Genomic DNA, 20733 nt, shown 5'->3' with positions numbered 1-20733 from the left:
TAGTTTGAGTAGAAGTTTAAGTAATTACTGAAACAAAACGTCAGACGATCATGTTTGGGAATTATATATGAGCGTCACGCTGAACCGAGCACAAATGGTGCTTCTTCTTTATTTGGATGATGAACTACAACTGGAGAATCTAAACAATAAAGAGCGGATTTTCACTTAAAAACAGTTTCATGTCTATGCATTTGTCATAGGGTGTTGTTTTTTTTCCTTTCCATTCAACAGGTGCTTGCTGAGCCTCAGAGGATGTAACGGTCTAGGTTGGTTTTCATGCACATGTTGCTTTACTAAACTGTTTCCTGTGTTTTTTTACTCCTTGACTTTTTGCCAGAAAGATTTATCTTCATCATAAAATAAACCTGTATCATTCCCCAACTTTCCCTCTCTCACTTTGAACAGAACCTTGGCTCGAACCCAAACCATTTCAAAGCCCAGCGGTTATTTTTGCTTGGACTTTTTCTCCCTGTCACACTTACCTTGGATTCTGAATTGCTTTCAGATTCTACTTAAACTAGATCCACCCCTAAGTGACAGTCTAATGCTTCCTACATCTTGTACTGGCTTAAACAATGCTGCATGGAGGATCTGGATCAGCCTCACAATCTGGAAGGTCCTGGATCCCACTGTTGTTTGTTTTTCTCTGATTCGTCCTTCACCAGGAACTTGGTTTTGACACCACCATGGCTTTTTCCCCAGTTGGAATAGTTATGTGGTTCTGCAACTATACTGTATACAGACTTTATACATACATTTACAAAACTCAGGAAGTGGACGTAGGGGTGGAGACATAGAAAGAATACTGGAGTAAAGTGAGTGCACATTTTGTAACTTTAACCAGTGCTGCTTAAAGTGGAATAGGTTTTTAGTAACAGTAGGGTCAACAGAAAAATCATTTTTATTAATCTGGTGCCAAATGTCTCTTTGCCTTTTCAAATACGCACTCACTTTTAGTTCAGTTTTGGTCTCCACCAATTCTTGAAGATGCTCCTTCGGCTGCTGAAAGTGTCACTGCCAGCTGCTTGGTGCTGAGCAACAACAGCATTAAAGCAGTGAGAGTGAAAAGACCACGGGAAGCTGAAAAATCACATAATGACCTGTTAAAAGACTTTTAGATTGTCAGGTGATAAAATGTCACAATTCATAATAAATACGTTTTTTTACAACCATTCAACAACTGCCAAACTCCTATAGCTAAGGGCTTAGGAGGACAACTAGATTCATCCATGATGAATATACTGAAATACATGTTATTCTGTATGTTACAGTCAGTAAAGTGTGCCCAATCAATACACAGAATTAAATCCATAATGGTTCACACTGTGACTGAATCTCTGAAGGCTTTAAAGGAGTAGTCTGCCAATTAGCCTACACATATATGAAACAGACGCCAAGGATTTCATTGTACAATGTGTTAATTGGTATGTAGGTTTCCTAACATATATATACAGTATAGGGACTTAAATATGTTCAAATATTGTAATATGCATATATGTAATAATGCCCAGGGGAAATATAGTGCACAGAAAGAATTCAAACACACACTGGAAGGATTTTCATTTTAGGTTGATTTTCTTTTCTATTTTTTTCGTAAAGACATGTCCTGGTGGCTTTTAACTTGTTGACCTCAGTCACTATTAGGTTTGACAGGTGCCATTAAGAAGGAAAGATTTATTTTGAAGACAATGTTACCTGTCAGAGCAGGTGACACCCCCATTATGACAACTTGGTTTATGGACTAGAAGTCCAGTTTAACTCTTTTATTGTAGATGCAAATGAGATCACATTTTTTATTGTGTAATCCATACGCACACAATAGAGGCAGCTGTAGAGGTGTTAAATCCTTTACTGATAGCAACAGGTGCGATCATGTTGGAAAGACTTCAGTCACCTCTCACATCATCATGCGAGAATGCAAGTGCTCTCACTGTGAAGAGCAGTCTAATATCTAATCCTCCCCTACAGCAATTCCAAGACAATATGGAGCCAGCAAAAGGCAGAAAAGTGCAATATTCACTGAGAGAGACGTTTTAAAAAGGGAGATGGTGATGATGTATTCTTGCACTTATTGCACTTAAGAAAACTGATGGCACCTTCTCATTGCTGCAGTGTGTAAAGGTAACACTGCTTTGATTTTCCACTACGGGCACTAGTGCACTATTACTGTGGTGCAGTGTGCAGTAACGTTTATGGTTTGTCCTGTACCTCAAATGTGCCCTAAGAGAAACAAAGCCTCAAAAGAAGAAAGGTCAAATTTGCAGATTTGCAGCTTCTGAAGCCACTGATTGTAGGTGGAGCTCTTAAAACTTTAGATGACGCTATAATCAGTTGTTTACTCACTAATATAGTATCACTATATTAGTTTTTATTCACAATGTATGAATACAATTTTGTGTATATATGAAAGTTAATGTAAAACGTAGTTATTGAAGTTTAAATAATTCGAAAAAAGTGTTTTAATTTGGAGCCATGATAATTTGCAAATCATATCAAATAAAACTAAAAACAAGCAAAATAGTGCCCTTACTCCAAGAGAAAATATATCATAATTATTATTAATTCCTTAGGTTTCTAAACTTTGCATTATTATTGGAGATTGAGCAAAGATCACAGACCTTCACTTGAATAACGAGGATGTAATGCTTTAGCGCGACCAGAGAGGTTTACAACACCAACGTGTGATAGTTTGACTGACTTTTGACGCCGCTTTTAAAACTTGTTGTCCATAAGGCGGTGGACAAAGCAAATGTCTATCAGCGTTATTATTTTCCTATTCAAGAAGCATCTTGATAAATAATCCAACAAATCAACGGGCAGACGTCATGGCCAGTTTAGCAAATGTCGCGTGCAGTTTTATTGAATTTTTCAATCCGCCTTGTTTTCCTTAAGCAGGACACTGAAACCTGAGCTGCGGGTGCCAGACCGAAATTTGATTAGAGGGATTTCTTTGGCGAAATGCTGCGATATAATTAAAATTATTTTAAGAATCGCCCAGAAATCAATGCAGATGGTAATTTCAGACTTATCCCAGGTATGCACAGGAAAGATAAGAATGATTAAATCCACCGGCGCATTAATGAGCATGAGATGTAAAATAATCCTAAAAGGCATGGCGGAGATGCTGCAGGAGAAGCCAAATGTCAAGTGCCATTTTATTTTATGGAGGATCCCTTTTCAAGGGACACGGTTCTTTCTTATCCAAACTGAGCGTTCACAGTCTCCACGAGTTCGCGCAGCAACACAAAGCGCACGTGGAGCAGCCTGCGCAGAGAACGCTGTAAATTTAAGTGGATATGATGTTAAACTTGAAAAAATCCTCCCCACTCACAGACGTTTGGAAATTCAATTCAGCCAACGTACAGAACAATGACTGAAACAGTGTGATGGGATAAAATTAGATCAGTCTGTTCAAAATGGGCAATTCTCACAACAAGTCTAGACTTAATTCAGCCCATCCGGCGTTGAGCAGTAAATCAATATGTCTAATCTGACTTGGTTTTCTTGGATATCATATGGAAAATGAACGCACACGCGGTCTGAGATGGAAGCTGTTATAAAAACAGTTAGTCATTTGGCTTTGGAAATGAGAAGCTTATTTCCGAAGACGCCGGTTCGAGCTGCAGCTCGCAATCTGCAAATGAGACTCTTAATATCGTGGCCATAATTAATTGCGCAAATTTGTTTCTATTAACTAAAACTAACACATACTGAGAAAACTCCATTAGCCTTAATTAAGCTTGATATCCTAATTTAGCGAATGTGTGGTTGAAAACAAGCCGTTTTGGTGGATTTTTTTTCTCCCTGCCTTTCTCCGATAGTGAAAAGGCAATACCAGCTTTCTGCCTTTGGGCTGCTTTTCCTCCTTTGAGAGTTGGAAATGAGAAATGGAAATGGAAATACCAGGAGGTGCTAAATTAGCTGCCTGATCTGCACTTATTGCCACATACAGGCCCCTATTACTTTGCCAATCTGTGCCTCTCTTTTAGCATTCCGGGCATGGAGAAGCTTCGAGATAGCAGATTTATCAAATGGGAAAATGAATGCATGATGATCAGTTAAATTGAAAATCAGCGTCTGCATGACAGCCCGACCTGACACCTCCGTAATTAGAAAGAAAAATGATGGCGTCCGATGCATAATAGAGCAAAAACAATTTACACTCTCCCATAATGATCCAGCGTTCAAATTGAAAATTTCTCCGGGTATAAATTGAATTCATAAAGTATGATTCATGGACGACACATCTCCTGGAGGCTGCCTGGGCATATCGATTGATAGTTTGTCTTGAATCATGCAGCGTGCAGCTCTCAGGCAAGAAAAGCTTAACTACTTAAGCAAATCGCTAATTTCACCTTAAGGCCACCAATGTGCAGCCAGCGATACTCCTATTCAGCGCGCTAATGAATTATGGATGAACTGGGCATACGTCCCAAATAGCCTAAGAGTAGCATGGAAAATACACCGAAGACTCCTAGGGGTTATCCCACAATTCAGCAGTAAATAAACCCAGTATCTGTGAATTTCTAAAGAATTGACAACCTATTAATTTAGCAAATTTCACCTTGAATGGGATGAAAACAGTCCTGAAAAAATATTGTGGTTTGGTAACAAATCGTAGAGGCAACACGTCAGTCTTTTGACACGACTTATTAGGAGATGGAGGCAGCGCGTGGACACGCGCACGTGACGCGTGGCGTAAAATACGCGAATAAACAGCGCGAGGGCTCCGTCGTCTCGGCGCCGTGAGCAGCGCACCTTTGACCCGCAGCCCGCGCAGGCCTAAGCCTGTGCGCGTGGTGCGTGTGCGCGCGTGCCACGGCGGCTGCGCCCGCGCCAGCCCCCCGCCGCAACCGGCCTAATAAGACATTGCTTCCCAGAGCAAACAGCTGCATGGCTTGAAATTTATGTAAATATTTTGAAAGGGACACTGGCTCAGGAATTCATTTGCGCCGGCTCAGACATAAAGCTCGCCCCTTCTGATTATTTTCAATTTATTTGCAAATCAAGACCCAAAGAGAAGAGCACTGAAGGGCTCGTGGGCGAGCGTGTGAGCAGCTCTAACGCATAGCTGGACTACATGTTTTTTTTTTTTTGTCTGCAGATTTATGTTTGTGTTATTATCCGCCGCGCGGCAGCCTCGGCATTTCCTCCCTGGGTCGACTTGATATTGTGGTCAACCCCGCTAATATTGCAAAGGGGAGCAGATGTCCCAGATCCCGCGCGGCTTCCCCGGGGACCCGCAGCCCTATTAGAACAAATGTGTTCAGCTATTGTAAATAGGCACGTTTGCCTCAGCCCGTCCTATTACAGCCGACGCATGATCAATAGGCTGATAACACAGAAACATCAATGTAAAGCGACAGAACAATGAGGGATATCATCGAACATCTATCTTAATATAGCCCTGCTACAAGGGGCCCCGGCAAAGTGGAGAGAGAGGCAGCAGAAGAAGAAGAGGAGGTGGGAGGAGGAAAAAAAGCTCATGAAAATGCCTCCCCACGAATCCCCATCTCCTATCCAATATGCACAAACACACACACTCCCAGCTGCCGGGGCTATTATTTTCCTATTTCAATTTGACACCCAGGCCTTTTCATGCTAATTCTATTATTCTTGGAAGTTTATGTGATTTCATATCACTAGAAATCGGTAATGTATTATAACCCCCTTTGAGCTAAAATAAACTGAATCCCCCTGCAGTAGCCACCGGGAAAATAATTACTTTCATATCAAAACTCTGCAGGAGTCGAGCGGGTCCTTTTCGCCTCAGGCTCGTAACCTCATTTCAGTGGGGGCTTATAGATGAATAAATTTGTTAAGGCAATATACAAAGTACAACATGAGATTTCTTAAGAAAGCCCTTCCTACTGTACTGTAGTCCTGCACTGCATGTGCTGCTATTTAAGGTCTCACACGGTTTGAGGTGCTTGTATACAATAGATTTATTTAAGAAAAACCTTACATATATAAATAGTATAATACCTTTTTACAGCTCTTGAGGATTTTTGTTGGTCTCGTGGTCTTGTTTTCTTGACAAGTTATCACACATTAAAGGATATCTAGACACTCCTGACACACACACACACACACACACACGCGCGCGCTCGCAAAGAGGGAGAGAGAGAGAAAAAGAGAGAGCGATAGGGAGGAAGAGGGATGAGAAACAGAGATAGAGAGAGAGAGAAAGAGAGAGAGCACATCATTGTCTCACATTGATGTCAAAACATCAGCAGAGTGGAGAAAACCTAGAGATTAGATGCAAAGACGTGGTTTGTGGGTGAACTTTGGCCTAATGAGAATCGAGGCTATATCAGTATGTGTCTGCGCTGTTTTGTTTTGCTTTTAGCTCGTTACCACCAGTGTTTTATTCCATGTCGACATCTTCTTTAGAGTCTGCCTTTGTGTCTGCCGGACCGTCACTGAGGACGGACTCGGGGTTGTCGGGGTGGCCCCTGTTCTCTAAATGCTCCTTTCTGTCCGCATCCACAGCTTTGAGGGCGAGCGGCGGACTGTGTTCGTGCGTAAAAGTCGAATCGCCGCAAATAACAGAGGCGTGAGTACTTTTGCCAGGGGGGAAAGCGGCCCTGGACGGGCTGGTGTGCGGTGAACTGGCCTTTTCCTCTGACCCCGCCTGTCCCTTTTGCGTGGCGTCCGCGGAGTCCGGCGAGCTGCTCCTACATCCCGCAGAGACGCCGCAGCGGACGGCGGACTGGTTTCTCTCCACCGGCGTGTCGCTGTCAGCGTTTACCGACGCCGCCGCCGACGCCGGCGTCTTCAGAGCAGTTTGAGGAACAATGAATCCAAGCGGCTGCGTGATGGGATAGAGCAGGAAGTGTCCTTTTCCTATCAAAGGCCGTGAGGAGGGTAAGGCCGCGGGGGTGCGTCTCGGTCTGGAGTCCGAAAGCAGGCTTTCGACGCTGAAAGGATTGAGTTTCTGTAGGCTGGAGGCTCTGTTGTTACTGGAGCATATGCTTGACCGGTGGCTGGCGTCGGGCGAGTCCAGCTCGGAACCGCCAGCATCCCGGTCCAAGTGTCTTTGGTTCTGGTTCTGGGTCTGCAGAGGGTGAGGTGTTTGGTCGCAGCTCGATGGCGTTTGGTTTCCCCCCACAGAGTCAAAAGGCGGACCCGTGTTGTGGTCGCTGTCGGTCACGTGCGACACCCCGCTGTCGCTGTCTGATCCCGGGGTGTGAAATAAATCCCCAGAAAGCGCCTTGTTCTGGGACTTGAGCAGTCTGCGCTCCTGCTTTCGCTTCTTCTTCTCCAGCCGGTCCAACTCTCTCCGGGCGATCTCCTCCGGGTCCATGGGCTCCCCGCTGCAGGTGGTGGGGTGGGCGTTGTGAGCGGGTCGACCCGGACCTTTCTTTGTGTTCTCTTTTTTCCTCCATTTGGCTCTGCGGTTCTGAAACCATACCTGCAGCGGGGGGAAAGCGAAAACGTGTGTAATTGCACGTCTGTCACTGCGAGGGGGGAAATTAATTAGACTAAAATATGTCTGTGTCTTAATAAGATGGTAATTAAAGAAATAGTCGTGATACAACTTGGTCTTGTTGTTTTCCAAGCAGGCCTTTAATTAGGCCTTTCATTAAATTCCCATATGTGCATCAGCACAGGTTCAACGCTGGGAAATCACCCAACAAGCTACGCTTTGCCTTAAAATGATAAATGGCATAAAGGTCAGTTGGTTTTAAAGTCTTGATAATTAACAGCATTATAACTGGAGTAAACCGTCCTGTCGGTCATTTCAACGTCAAAATGTTGTTATAATAAATATAATAAATTTGTTTATATATTAAGCAAATCAAAACAAAGAATATTTCTCCATTTAAAAAAACACAAAACACTGTCTGTTAAGGTCTAATGGCGAAATTAATTCTACAAATAAATAAAAATAAACAATAAAAAATAAATACCAGCATTTTCTAAATAAAACGTGTGATTGAATGATTTATTTGACTAACGTGAAGCTTAAAGGTCAACCAGTGCACATATATGAAGTCAGCCCTTTTATTGGGCCATTTAAAAAAATATTACGAGAAATACTTGACGACCCACAATTGACCTATGACACTTTTTTGTAAAGTTTTCAACATTTTTGACCATGACAAAATTCTGAGCATAAAGACAACATTTTAAAGGAATACAACGGGGCAAATGGATGATGGATTCACACAGACGGCGTGGAAATATGTTACGTGCAGTCAAAAGAGCAAATGAAATATTTACCTGAACTCTCGATTCTATCAGGTCCAGCCGAAGAGCCAGAGCCTCCCTCATGAACACGTCGGGGTAGTGACTCTCGTTAAAAGCCTTTTCTAATTCCTCCAGCTGCCAACCAGTGAAATTTGTGCGAGTTCGTCGTCTCTTGCAACCAGGACTATCTTTGTCTGGATCCCCCGAGTCTGGCAGCAGAACGAGAACACATGTAACCAAACGCTTGTGCCGTTCCTGCCTAAGAAATCACACATGAGCATTGTTTTTTGCATGGCTACAGTTTTTTTTTTTTCTAACTTCACAGCAGAAACGAGGCGACTGGATGTGAGACGTCGCAGGCTGCTACGCGCGTGCAGCTCCGCGGCTCCTGGCGCCGCTGTCGCCTTCACGCTGCACATGGAAACGCCAGCATTTCGCCGCTCTCGCGTTTACTGACTGACAGGAACATTTTTTTTTTCCATCGGGTGCATCTTCAGTCTCCACGCGATGGAAATAAAGTGGGAGGCGAATAATAGCCTCTGCCTTTGTGAACGTGCGCTCGCGCGTGTGTGCGTGTGTGTGCGCGCGGCTCGGCTTGCCCTTTAAACGCACCACCAAGACGACAACTTGTATCGCAACATCCTGTCTTTGTTTCTTTCTGTTTGCCTCGGTGCGAGCGACCAACCTTGAGGAGAGCTCTGCCTATTGTGCCGCCCGTAATGTGGCTTACCTGTCAGTTTGTACTGCTGATTATCTCCATTCATCCCGCAGCCCGAAGACAAGAGGGGGTTGGAATTGCCCACCGACGCCGTGCAGGAGCCATTAAGTAATCCGTCTATTGAGAAGGGAACCGCGGACGCAGATTGAAGTTGATGCCCGGCTAATTCGTAAACGTGATGGTGGCTCAGATGGTACGGGAAGCCCACCATCCCGCCGAGAGAGCCTCCGAACTGGGCGTGAGGTGGATCCAGTATCCTGCTGTCCATCATCCCGCAGGCAAAAGGAAACGACGTCTGGAGGCCGGTGATGGGAATTTAAAAAGCATGCAGTGAGTGTGGCCAACGAGTAGGGGACATGATGTGAAGGGAGGGATGAGCTGTACTTTATCCACATGAACCTCCCAATAATTAGCCCTGGCTCTGGGAATATGAGACCCAATGAGAAGCGGTAATGGACTCTGACGTCAGAGACGCGCTCTGCAAACGCTCCCCGTATCGATTGCTAATTAAAGCTGACATCCACCTCAATAAACAATATCAGAGCTGTCACAACAAGACAGGAGGGCTTTGATAAGAACTACATCGCAACTACACGGGGGACCCGCCGGGAGGAAGGGCTCCCTGCATCCCGGAAAAAAGGCTACAGGCGGATCGGTTAGGCCAGAGGCTCCCGGACTTTTTTGTTCGCTGCATGATCGGCAAAAAGATGAATATTAAATTACACGACAACAAAATACATTATAGTTTATGCAGGTTAGAGTTTAAGCTTTTGTCGTTGTTATGTTGGCGTGTTTTCCTCATACTGGCACATCCCTCAACGAGGTCGCAGAGGAGATAATAAAGATAATATTTATACATATGTGTAGTTTTTAGTCACCGATGGGTTCTTTTGTAGACTATGAGACCTTTATTCGTGCCGGAGTCCCACTTTGGGGAAAAATGATAAATCCCCCAAGTTAGTTATGGATCATCATTTAAATACATTCATAGTCAGACATGTTCACGTCCAGGGCGTAAAGCAAATAGAGCGACTGATGAAATATGGCTGTATTTAAAGCGGAGCTAAAATATTACTGAGCGCACAAAGCGAGGATGGAAGTGGGATATTTTACTGTTACAAGGCGAACGCGTCGGTTACGACCGGTGCTGTGTCATGAACAAAATATACGAGCAAATAAAGGGGGTTTTGCTCCAAAGAAAAGAGCAACATAACGCAGAATAAAGCACAAAAACATGTGCATGCGAGCCAGGGGAGCACATTGGGAAGCTCCTCCACTTGTGCAACCCCTGCACTCAGTGTGTGACCAGCCTAAATCCTATCTGCTCATTAGGTTTTCAAATAATTAATTCGACTTTATTTATCCCAAGTCTGGCGCTGTCATAATGTTAATCAGAGTTGAAATTTCGCACCCCACTCATTCCCTGACCCTTGGCACCCGGATTGGCATGTTGTAATAACCTGAATCTCTCAACAGAAGCTGCGATAATTGTTACCCTATTAGCATGCAAATTGTTTAATTAATATTATTATGAGGAAGTATATAATCCGCTCGTCACTTGACCCCCGAGCCCAAATAACAACCCTCTGTATTTCAGTGTGTAGCCTTACATTTTAATGAACTCCTCAGAAATGATCTCGCCTATTTATCCATCTCCGCTTTTAGCAGCGGCGGGCACGCCTTTGAAGCGCTCCCCTCTTTGTATTTTAACTTTAATTTTAACACACATGGACAAGATCTTATGAATAATTCCTCCCCATTCATTTCCTTTTTGAACATCTAAAAATTCAATAATTGCTTTTCGACGACTCCGAGCGTATGTGCGTGTCCCCAACGCGGGCAGCAGGAGCTCAGTGAAAAGCAGCCTTTGACACAGTCTCCAGAGACACTGCATTTAAATCCGTTTTTCTACAACCGGGTGACATTGTCAGATTCTAGCTTTAATTAACCTGATAATAAGGCGAACACGGCCAGCATTCAGTGCGCGGCTGCCCTGCCTTGTTACCTTTTTATAACTGGCCCTTTGGCAGCTGCTCAAAGGGAAAATAATAATAACAATCATAATAACACTGCATGTTTTTGCCTTGTGTTGCAGCAGGACGCGATGTCTTTATGCCACCGTTGCATTGCTGATCGGAATCAATAAGAGCACAGGACCTATAGACTAACTGATTAACTTTCAACCCAAACAAATAAGTGGCAGATGCTGACAGATGCGCCTCAACGCGTTCTAGTATTTGCGTCCTTGGTAAAACGCGAACGTGACGCGTCACGCGCACAGGGGCACGCAAAGATTCTATTTGAATACAACCTAGAGCAAAAAAGTGTGGGATTCCCAAGCAAACAACTTTCCAAAACAACTGAACAGTAATAACGGTGCTGTTTGATATTCCTCAGCATGGGGCTGTTTATTACCTGAAGGCAGCTCTAACCCTTCACCTCAAGCACAGTTTATAAGATCAAACAGCCTCGTTTCCCATTGGAGATACACTTAAACTCATTCTTAAGAGTGGCTCAAAGATAACTTGGCCACGAACACACGCAGAAGCCTGGAGAGTGTGTTAGTAGTAGTGATTAGGCGACGTCGTCCCTCCTAAAGTGCGCATATACTAAAAGACATTGTTGTGTTCTTCTTTGGTGTTTTAAAGTAATAAATGTCGCTCTAATCACTTAGAGGCGCCCTTAAGCTGCCTGCAATTCACCACAGTGATGAATGAGGTGCAGAGAAACAGCAGAGGCTGATGGAGCACATGGCTGAGTCGCTCTGACGCTCACGCGCGCGCATCCGCTTTCATGTTGAGTTGATGGCGATTCGAACGTCCAAACACGCAGCTTTTCCTCCGTCTTTTCTGGATTGTGATGTATCCAAACAAGCTACAACCACAACCGCATGCGCTTCAGCTTCGCAACCAACAACTTTTTGTGCCGCTGGCCTGTTTGGCTGCTGCTGACTCTGCAGCTCGCGCGTTCTCCTGACTCCAGATGACCAGTTAAGTGAAACCCATGAGAGGCAACTTGATATAGGTGCTCACTGCTGCACCCGAGGCCTTATCAACACGCCCATCCAACACTTATGCCTACTTTAGCAGCACAGAATCAAATTCATTTTTAATTAGGCAGGCAAATTAATAGGCAGCAGTTTAGGAGTTTAATTACTCAATTAACTTCACGCACGTTAATTTTTAACTATCTAAATTAGGTTGCACATTATTCGATTTGATGATAATTATAGAATTAAATCTAAATTAATTGTTTTGGATGATTTGGATGAACTAGATGCAATTCCAATTAAACAGTAGGAGGAAAAAAAGGCTGGTTGCCATTTTAAGCTCGCAAATCCTTTGATTCGATTTTAAGGAAGAAACTCTGCCTCGAAATTTTTCCTCTGATCCTACAAATTCTCTCTGCCTCTAATCCCACAATTAAAAGTTTCCTCCCATCTAATTATCTGTAATTGTGCCGCTGTCAAAGTAGAATGGAGAAGTGAAAGCGATTGATTTGGACTTTTAATTCAGTTCATTTCTGATAGAAGAGAAAGTAATTCCCTTCAAATTACCTCATTCAATCCTGACACCCTAATGCCCTTCAAAATCTTTTTTTTACTCCCCAGCATTTATATATTAAAAATGAAGCTAGAATGACTAGTGCCTCCTAATAATAATAACCAAACTTCCATTAGAATAATAATTTCATTTCAATTAAAACTGACTTATCACCTTTGCTAAAACGTGCTTAATATGCCGAAAATTATCAATGCTTGAAGGAGCCCAAACTGGGGAGTCTAATTGTAATCAGCAAATCAGAGGTGCTTGTCGCTGCCGTGCCTTTGCAGAGAGGCAGTCTCGGAAATAGAACTAATTTACTCAACTCCCCCGGGAAATCCGCTCAACAGATTAACATTTTCAAAATATAGTAATGATATAATTTGAGAAATGGTGACGCCAATTTGTGAGGAGCCTTTGTGGAGAATAATTTGCATTTTTTTTCTTCCTTCGCTACCGCCTGCATTTTGCCCCCGTTAATTACAGCTCCGCAGATGAAGGGTGTGCTGTTTAACTCGGTGCTTATTATTCAACTTCAATCTAATAATTCAACTCAACGGGAATGTGGAAAAAAAGCGTAGTGTATCCAGAATTTAAGCCATATCCTCTGCGTAATCCCAAATAGGTTTGGACGGATGAGAAAAAAAGACTGGATAGGTGACTAGTCTGCCTGTCAGTGTGTGTGGGTTTCAGCACCAAGGACAGCAGCAAACATCCCAAAAGTCTCTGCAACAACATCACAGACTCCTGAGAATGATGTCTCTACTGTAAATACACCCCCCCCCCCCCCCCCCCCCACCTCCACCACCACAACCACCACCCTGCCCTTCAGTTTACCTCTATGCAGTTTTACTTAACTGTATGATGCACCTGTAACAAATAAAGCATCTATATATCAGCCTGGAGTTACCTTAACTTCAGTGACTATTCCAGGTACAAAGCGTCCAAACAGGCATAAAGTTGAGACATGAACAAAAGCAGCTATTTATTATCAGCGGAGGGTTGCTAGGCTTGTTTTATTTTGGTTGTAGCCCAGTTGGACGTGGTGGCAGGATAGCCAGCAATCCCTCGCTGGTTCCTCACATTACTGGTGGCTGGTAGAGAAAGCGAGTGTACTGTACTCTGTAGCCCGGCCATCTGCTGCCGTACCAAGAAAGTCTCAATAAAACCCCAGAGATGTGGGACTACCCTGCATCATTAACAAACTTGAGGCTTGTACCCATTGTTTTTAGCCACCGCATGTCTGATCACCTCCGGAGTTCATTCAGACGTCCTGCATGGCGGTTCTCAGGCTATGAAGCAGCTCACGGCCCATAGAGCAGTAACCTGCAGACCTTTGGGCCTTCTTGACCTTGCAGTAGGGCTCTATTAAACCACAGTATCCCAAGACCTCCTTTAGCTGGATAAAAGGACACGTTGTGCCCTCTAGTGGCTGCTTGCCTTCCCTTGTTTATTCTAGCGGATCTGCCACCAGCTACAGCTTTGACAGACACACAAAGGTAGTAAATGTTCTGAGGTTTTATAACGTCAGGCCCCAAAGCATGTGTCAGCGAGCACGAGCAAAACCGGTTACTGATAAAACGATGCTGAGCTCTTACCTCTGCCGCTGACCTTCGACCTTTTGATTTCCCCGCTGTGTTTTGTTATATTATGGTAGAAAAAGTATTCTGACCTCCCAATTTTAACAGATGTCTGTAAATTGCTCAGTTGTTAGAAGTTATGTTTAAAAGATACAATTTCAAGATTTTTTTTAACTTTCCCGTGCAATTAACAATTAATGATGCCTCTATTCATTATAAGAATACTGAATGATTGTATTATGAATCAACCTCACTGGTGCCATCTCCTATTATCCACTAACATCACTGATAATCTGAAATTACATCCACAAATTGAATCAATAAGAGGCCTGGGTCGGCAGAGGAAGGTTGAGGGATGTGTATGTGGAGCGCCAGGTGTTTTCAGATTCGTGCCATCTGGCTGCAACGTTTACTGCCTACAAGGCAGGTGTTTCAGAGCAGGAGAGGAATTTATGTTGTCTGTAAACCACCTCCGCCGGTTCCTGACGATGCACCTTCATGTTATAATTCGATCTCACAGGATGTTTCAATCAGTTACTTTGCTGATCTCCTCTCAGTACCTATGTGCCGTTTGCGATGACCTGTGAGGGACGAGGAGAGCCATCATTTAACTAAACGGGCTCTGTTTGCTCTGTGGTCACACGCTCCACATCCATCCACATTCAGGCAGAAGAATCCTGCTGCCATCAGCTGGTAAAACCCGTAAAGGCACCACTTAGCCCGGAGGCATTAGACTGAGAAGTTCTCTGCTCTGATAAATTAACATTATAAGCCATTAGTTTGCTAGAGATTTAGCCCAGTTACCATCTAAAACGATGTTGAGCTCAATTTCCCTGCATTACACTCACTCATCTAAGAGCCTCAACTTAAATTCAAGCACACTATCTAAGATCTGTTCTTGGTAAATTGTCAAAAGATTGGATGATTGGACTTGAGTTTAAATAATGCATGTCAAATTGAGATACTGGAATTATGTGGTTCTATCTCACTTTTTAATAAAATTGAGTTACACACACTTTTACAAATACTTAATATTACTTTCAAAGACTCTTTTGGAGAGAAATATTTAAAATGATAGAGGGCACATCACAACTTTTTTAAGTGGCGTGTCAAACATTTAACGATCATTTTCTCAGAGCTGCTGTCGATTCACTAGAAAGAGCGTTATATTTCCAGGCTTATTTATGATGACTTCTAATTCACCTCCTAAAACATGCAGTGAAGAAACCAGCAGAGGCATAAAACCTAAGACTACATGTAAAGCTGTGAACAGGAGGGCTCCTGGCCTTCTCAGCTAAATGTACCTACAAACCCATCTGAAGCGCTTAGACACCTTGCAAATCAAGCTGAAAGCCTGGAAGCGCTATGGAAATGCATCAAGTTTTTCCTGGAGAGGGACGACACAGGATGAGCCTCGGCTTAAGATACAATCATGTTTCAGCGGGACAATCAGACGATGGAGAGGTTTGTAAGGCACGCTTAGGATCGCACTTCACGAAGAGTCGTCTTGATTAAATGTTCAGTCAGATTCAGTTAGATTAAAGCTTATTTGAATTTAAAAGGAGAAGGATGGAAAAATTCGAGGTATCACTTGTTCGACGATCAGGAAAAGCACACAAGAGAATCATTTGTTGGATTTAAACCTCATAAAATGTGATATTTGTACGTAGACATTTACACAGAACATGAGCTTATGAATAATAGCCAGTACCTATATATACAGTATATATATGCCACTACTATATTAGCTCCACCTGTACAGTCTCATCCTTTTAGCATTTCTTTCAGATTTTAGTTCCACTTTAAGCTGAAGACTCCTCTCTGCTGGCACTGAAGCAGTGCTGTGTCGCCCCCTGCTGCCTGCTTTGACTCTTTTCAGTTTATTCATTCACCGAACTCAGCCTCTGGAATGAAAAAACTAAACTAAGCATTGTATTTAAGTCATTAAGATTAAGATTAAAACAGCCTATTAATGTTTTTCAGGTATTTTACATAATGAACCTTTCCTCCATTTCCCTTTCATTGTCATTTTGGCCATGACTCCATGACATTATGACTTGGAAATATATCTGAAAGACATTAAATATTAAAGTACATTAGACAACAGGTTATATAGATGTGTCCCAGTGTCCTAAGTAAACTGGTCACTGATCACGTGAGCTAAAGGGCTAATGGTTAAAACTCCTGACTGTAAAACCACTGATTTTACCCAATGACTTTAAATGACATGTCTATTAACTTTACTTTATCAACTCATGAGTGAGCTTTGATTTGAGAAACATTTTTGCTGCCGTTTGAGAGTGTTTTTAAAGTATAAACAAATTAAAGAACGATAAAATGTTTTAGCATAATAATAAAAATGTCAGTAAATTCATGACTAACCATGAGTTGGCTTAAGATTCTTCCAGGCTTCTCCTGACGTTTCCGCAGGCGCAGTGACGTAGCAGAGAAGGACGCCTGGCTACGTCATCGACGTAGGAGGAGCGTCCGTGACACATCAAAACTTGATGACAACAGCTCGGAGCAGCTCAGACACTGGATCTCAGGGATCTCTCGCGCCGCGCTACTCGTCAACAAGGCACGGTAAAATCCGGCATCACCTCCGTGTTCCAGCGTAACAGCGTCAGGCTCCTGCTACAAAACACGAGCTCGAACGTAAAAGTCGGATTCGGTGAGTACAATTAGACGAAAGCCACGGTTCGCTGTCACATTGAGCTAGCTAGCCAATACCTCAGCTGATGGTTTCAGCGTTGACAAACACAAGAGTGATGGCTGTGTTTCTTCTGGGTTTTTAATCTCGTTAAATAGAAAGTAGATTGTGTACGTTTCTTTTCCGCGCAGTTAAACATTAATTTCTCGATATGTAGCTACATCGCTTAGCAACACACGAGCTAGCAGTTAGCATTTGTGTGAATAATACACGACGACCGTTAGGTGGTTTTTGCCCATATAAATGTGTTTTATTTCAATAATTTTCTTACACGGAACACTGTCGCGTGCCTGGGTTGGTTATACATAACTCTTATAATAAAAACTTCACCAATGCGGGTTTTTAGTTATGTAATCTCATGCTAGCCTGGCCTAGCTAGCTAATGACAGCAATAATAAAGAACAGCTTCATGAAGTTTTCGAAAACTCCAGTTTTACTATAGTTTTTGCACGAAGAGCGTTTAAAGCATCACTTGCCAGATACTAGTTCTCATTCAACGTAAAGTTGTTTTGCTTTAAAATAGGCATCTTACACAAACACTGGTTGTCAGCAACTTCCGAATGACAAAGCTGTATTTTATAGCCAACGTAGTGTTGGCTAGCGTAGAGTGAGTCAGTGTTTACAGTCATCGCTTCAGCTCAGCAGTGGATCTGAAACAAATATTTATTCTTTCCCTCCAGTTTTCTACTACTGGCAGCTGTCGAGGTTTTTCTGCAATGGAGTTTCCAGATTTAGGAGAGCACTGCTCTGAGAAGACCTGCAAACGTTTAGGTAAATAGGGTTTGATGAAGATTATAGTGTCCTGCTTGTTTATACTAATATATGCTTGATTGACCCTGAGGCTAAAACCCATACTTGGCGTTGCAGATTTCCTTCCTATGAAATGTGACGCCTGCCAGGAGATATTTTGTAAGGACCACATCACATATGCAAATCACAAATGCACATCATCCTACAGAAAGGTAATTAACCACTTATCAAACTTTTTACACATTGTTGACCGGAATTAATGAAACTAGTGTTTAAAGAAAAACTGCATTAGTTAACCTTTTGACTGTGGAGTGCTGATAAATTATGTTTCAGAGATGGATTATGAGAACATTCAAATCACATGTGACATCATGTGACAGGTGTCTTAATGGGTTGTTATAATAACCCCTCAATGGTCAAAAAATAATCTTTTAAATGTTTAATGCCTGATTTATAGGATGTCCAGGTCCCAGTGTGTCCATTGTGCAACACTCCCATTCCCATCAAGAGAGGAGAAATGCCTGACATTAAAGTTGGTGAACACATTGATCGAGATTGTAAATCAGACCCTGCACAAAGAAAGAGAAAGGTGTGTGTATAATACTTAAACATGAAGTGAATGGGTTGGACTTTGTCTTTACCTCAAGTTTTTTGAATATAATTAAAATACTAAAAAGGACTGTTCTTTCGTATTTACAGATTTTCACAAATAGATGTTCTAAAGGAGGTTGTAAACAGAAGGAAATGATACGAGTGACCTGTGACCAGTGCCATTTAAATTATTGTCTTAAACATCGGCACCCACTAGATCATGATTGTAACACCAACGACAAACCTCTGTCCAAGTCAGGGTGGGTACAATTTCCTTACGTTCTTATTAAATGACTTCACTTACCCCCTAACGTGACAGAATAATTTGTCTTCTATTGTTCATTTCAGACATGCTGCTGTAATGCGGGCACAAGGGGCCTCGTCTACCTCAGCTTCTACTTCTAGTGAATCTGCGTCCAGCAACTCTAGACCTATTTCAAATGGTGTGGGTGCAAATAATAGAGGCCAAAGCAGTGGGTAAGCTCAGTAATGATTTTTAATGTTTTATTAATTTAATTTTAATTATTTTAAAAGTGACCATGTTTTTGTGTGAATTGAGAATAAATTCAAACAATTTTACTCCTGTCTTACTCTTTTTCATTTTCCAGTTCTACCCAGCGGATCTCTGCTTCTGTGTCAGCACATAATGTAATTCCACCCTCAGCCTCATTTCAAGCTGGCATGGTATGTTTTTATTTACTTGACATGAACTCGACACATTTTTCTTGATTTTATTATAATGTTTGTTAAGCGCCGTGCTCTGCTGTAATAATTGCAGACGGAGGAGCAGGCTTTACAACGGGCTCTGGAGATGTCATTGGCTGATTCGAGGCAGACTGTTCAGCCGACCCTCAGGTAAGCACTAACAATTACACCACATAATGACAGAAATGGTGCGTTTGTTATTACCTTAAATTAGTTTTACACTGTTTTTCCATGGTTGTCAGCTTTAAATCGTTCAGCTGAGATATGCATGTGTAACCACCATATGTAGAGCATGTCCTGCAATAGCGATCCTGCTTCACATTCGTAGTTGTCTGAGAGGAAAATGTCATGTACAACACTGATCTTTTTCACAAAAGAAGTTCAGGTCTACAGATTGAGCCTGCAGTTAAAACTATTGTTTGAGTAATTTTGTATTTTCTGTTAAATATTAAATTTCAACAAGTGAAAGTTTCATGTTTTTTTTTTTTTTTTGTGTGTGTCAGTCCTCAGGAGCAGGAGGATCTGGCTCTAGCTCAGGCTCTCGCTGCCAGTGAAGAAGAGTACAGACGCCAGCAGCAGAGACAACAGGTACCCAGGAAAGCTTAGCCATCAGTAGCTTGCTAACAGGAACCAGTGTAGGTACACTGTTGTCATGACAACCCATCCTCTTTGAACTTTCTTGTTGGCAGACTGTAAAAGACTAATTTGCCTTTCGTACATGTTTAATTACTTTAGAAAATATGTGTGGGAGACATGACTTTGTTCCTAATCATGTTTTCTCTTTTGTTTAGGGGAGAGAGTCCAAACAGTCCAACTGCAGCCTTTCTTAATGTCCAACCACCATTACTCTTCAAGCTGTGCTAATTACTTACTAGAAAGTGCACATCAGCATACAGGATCAATGATTGTCACATTAAGAGAAACTCTTATTACCACTTTTTATCAATATAAGCACATACTTTCTCAGCGGGATCTGTCATTTTTAATTCTGACATGCTCTGTACATATTTTATATGCTGATGATAAATGCATTATATTACCATGTATAAAAATTGAATAAATTATTTAGAAATGCATCAAGAATTTTGTTTTGCTCATTTATTTAAGTACTATCATGCTTAGGTGTCCTATGTAAGTTCCAATTTAAATAATTAACTACAAGCTGGTTTCACCATTTACTTTAAACTTGGGCTGTTTTGCTGCAGTATTGACTGGCTGCAGTGCTTGGCCACTACATTAGTAATCAGGCGTTGTAGTACATGTCTTTTATAGTGTGTGCAGCAGAGGGCAGTAAAATGCAACTGATGGCGCAGGCTGGATGTTTGCTTCACGGTGATCTGCTGGTAAAACATCAGCTATTCACTGTTAATCTTAAAAGGTTTCAATAGTTTTGATGAAGGCGGTAAAAGCTTTTTTTGATTTCATGTAGTTTTATACTGTTGCTCTACTGGGCTGTTTGATGCAACCAACAATGCCATCAATTAGACAACTGATTCAGAAAAGAGCCTGTTGTGACATTAGCTGATCCAATGCATTTATATAATACTATTGCATAAGCAGAACTGAAGGGCATGAAGCTGCCGGACAAGGCCTCCTTAACCTGCTGCAATTAGTGGGTGTCACAAAACAACAAATGGGTTTCATACGGCGCCTGTGATGTAGGTAATCATTCCACACTTAGTCAGTTTACAGTATGTCAAGTGTGTGACATTTGCTGCTGCATTGCTGTCAAACACACCTTGATAGTAAAAGTGTGATCTGATCTGTGGGGAAATGTATATATTTATGACGAGAGTGGTTTTGTGAATATTTTTGTTTTTGCCTCCAAGTTGTTAATTTCATGATTCCACATGAATCAGTCTCATATACATCAACATCATAGGCTCTCTCAATAATCTCATTATTCTCTAGTATTATTGTTGATATCTAAAGAGGAGTAGCTCA

The 20733-nt window shown here is 42.2% G+C and overlaps 2 protein-coding genes and 1 long non-coding RNA gene across 4 annotated transcripts; 1 reads left to right on the top strand and 2 right to left on the bottom strand.

Annotated features, from left to right (window-relative positions):
• Positions 1 to 5927: 5927 nt before the first annotated feature.
• Positions 5928 to 9766, bottom strand: uncx (UNC homeobox). The gene is made up of 3 exons (XM_029160045.3): positions 8924 to 9766; positions 8227 to 8402; positions 5928 to 7414 (listed from the first exon to the last, which is right to left on the bottom strand). Exons 1-3 carry the CDS (start codon positions 9180 to 9182, stop codon positions 6368 to 6370), a joined length of 1482 nt encoding a protein of 493 aa, XP_029015878.1. The 5' UTR covers positions 9183 to 9766; the 3' UTR covers positions 5928 to 6367.
• A 4804-nt stretch (positions 9767 to 14570) lies between these two features.
• On the bottom strand, positions 14571 to 16556 carry LOC114861062 (uncharacterized). Its single transcript, XR_003786705.3, has 3 exons — positions 16416 to 16556; positions 16026 to 16102; positions 14571 to 15937 (listed from the first exon to the last, which is right to left on the bottom strand). It is a non-coding gene; the product is annotated as an uncharacterized LOC114861062 (long non-coding RNA).
• zfand2a (zinc finger, AN1-type domain 2A) lies at positions 16546 to 19865 on the top strand. 2 transcript variants are annotated; one of them, XM_029160048.3, is made up of 10 exons: positions 16546 to 16704; positions 17424 to 17514; positions 17611 to 17705; positions 17951 to 18082; positions 18193 to 18344; positions 18433 to 18561; positions 18693 to 18768; positions 18863 to 18939; positions 19293 to 19424; positions 19581 to 19865. In XM_029160048.3, the coding sequence occupies exons 2-9, from the start codon at positions 17460 to 17462 to the stop codon at positions 19393 to 19395; spliced, it is 819 nt and encodes a 272-aa protein (XP_029015881.1). In that variant the 5' UTR covers positions 16546 to 16704; positions 17424 to 17459; the 3' UTR covers positions 19396 to 19424; positions 19581 to 19865. The 2 variants fall into 2 exon arrangements, with proteins under 2 accessions (XP_029015881.1, XP_029015880.1); XM_029160047.3 differs by having other exon boundaries at positions 16547 to 16704; positions 19293 to 19377.
• The last annotated feature ends 868 nt before the right edge of the window (positions 19866 to 20733 follow it).

The sequence above is a fragment of the Betta splendens genome, chromosome 8 (genome assembly GCF_900634795.4).
Source record: "Betta splendens chromosome 8, fBetSpl5.4, whole genome shotgun sequence".
Taxonomy (NCBI): domain Eukaryota; kingdom Metazoa; phylum Chordata; class Actinopteri; order Anabantiformes; family Osphronemidae; genus Betta; species Betta splendens.
Note: the sequence above shows the minus strand (reverse complement) of the source record. Positions and strands in the feature narration are given on the sequence as shown.

Coding starts and splice junctions, on each gene's coding strand:
- uncx (XM_029160045.3), bottom strand. CDS start 9,182: ATGATGGACAGCAGGATACTGGATCCACCTCACGCCCAGTTCGGAGGC. Junction 8,403..8,923: donor TCAGCAGTACAAACTGACAG/GTAAGCCACATT, acceptor TTCTGCTGCCAG/ACTCGGGGGATCCAGACAAA. Junction 7,415..8,226: donor TGATAGAATCGAGAGTTCAG/GTAAATATTTCA, acceptor CCCCCGCTGCAG/GTATGGTTTCAGAACCGCAG.
- zfand2a (XM_029160047.3), top strand. CDS start 17,460: ATGGAGTTTCCAGATTTAGGAGAGCACTGCTCTGAGAAGACCTGCAAA. Junction 18,562..18,692: donor AATAGAGGCCAAAGCAGTGG/GTAAGCTCAGTA, acceptor TTCATTTTCCAG/TTCTACCCAGCGGATCTCTG. Junction 18,940..19,292: donor ACTGTTCAGCCGACCCTCAG/GTAAGCACTAAC, acceptor TGTGTGTGTCAG/TCCTCAGGAGCAGGAGGATC.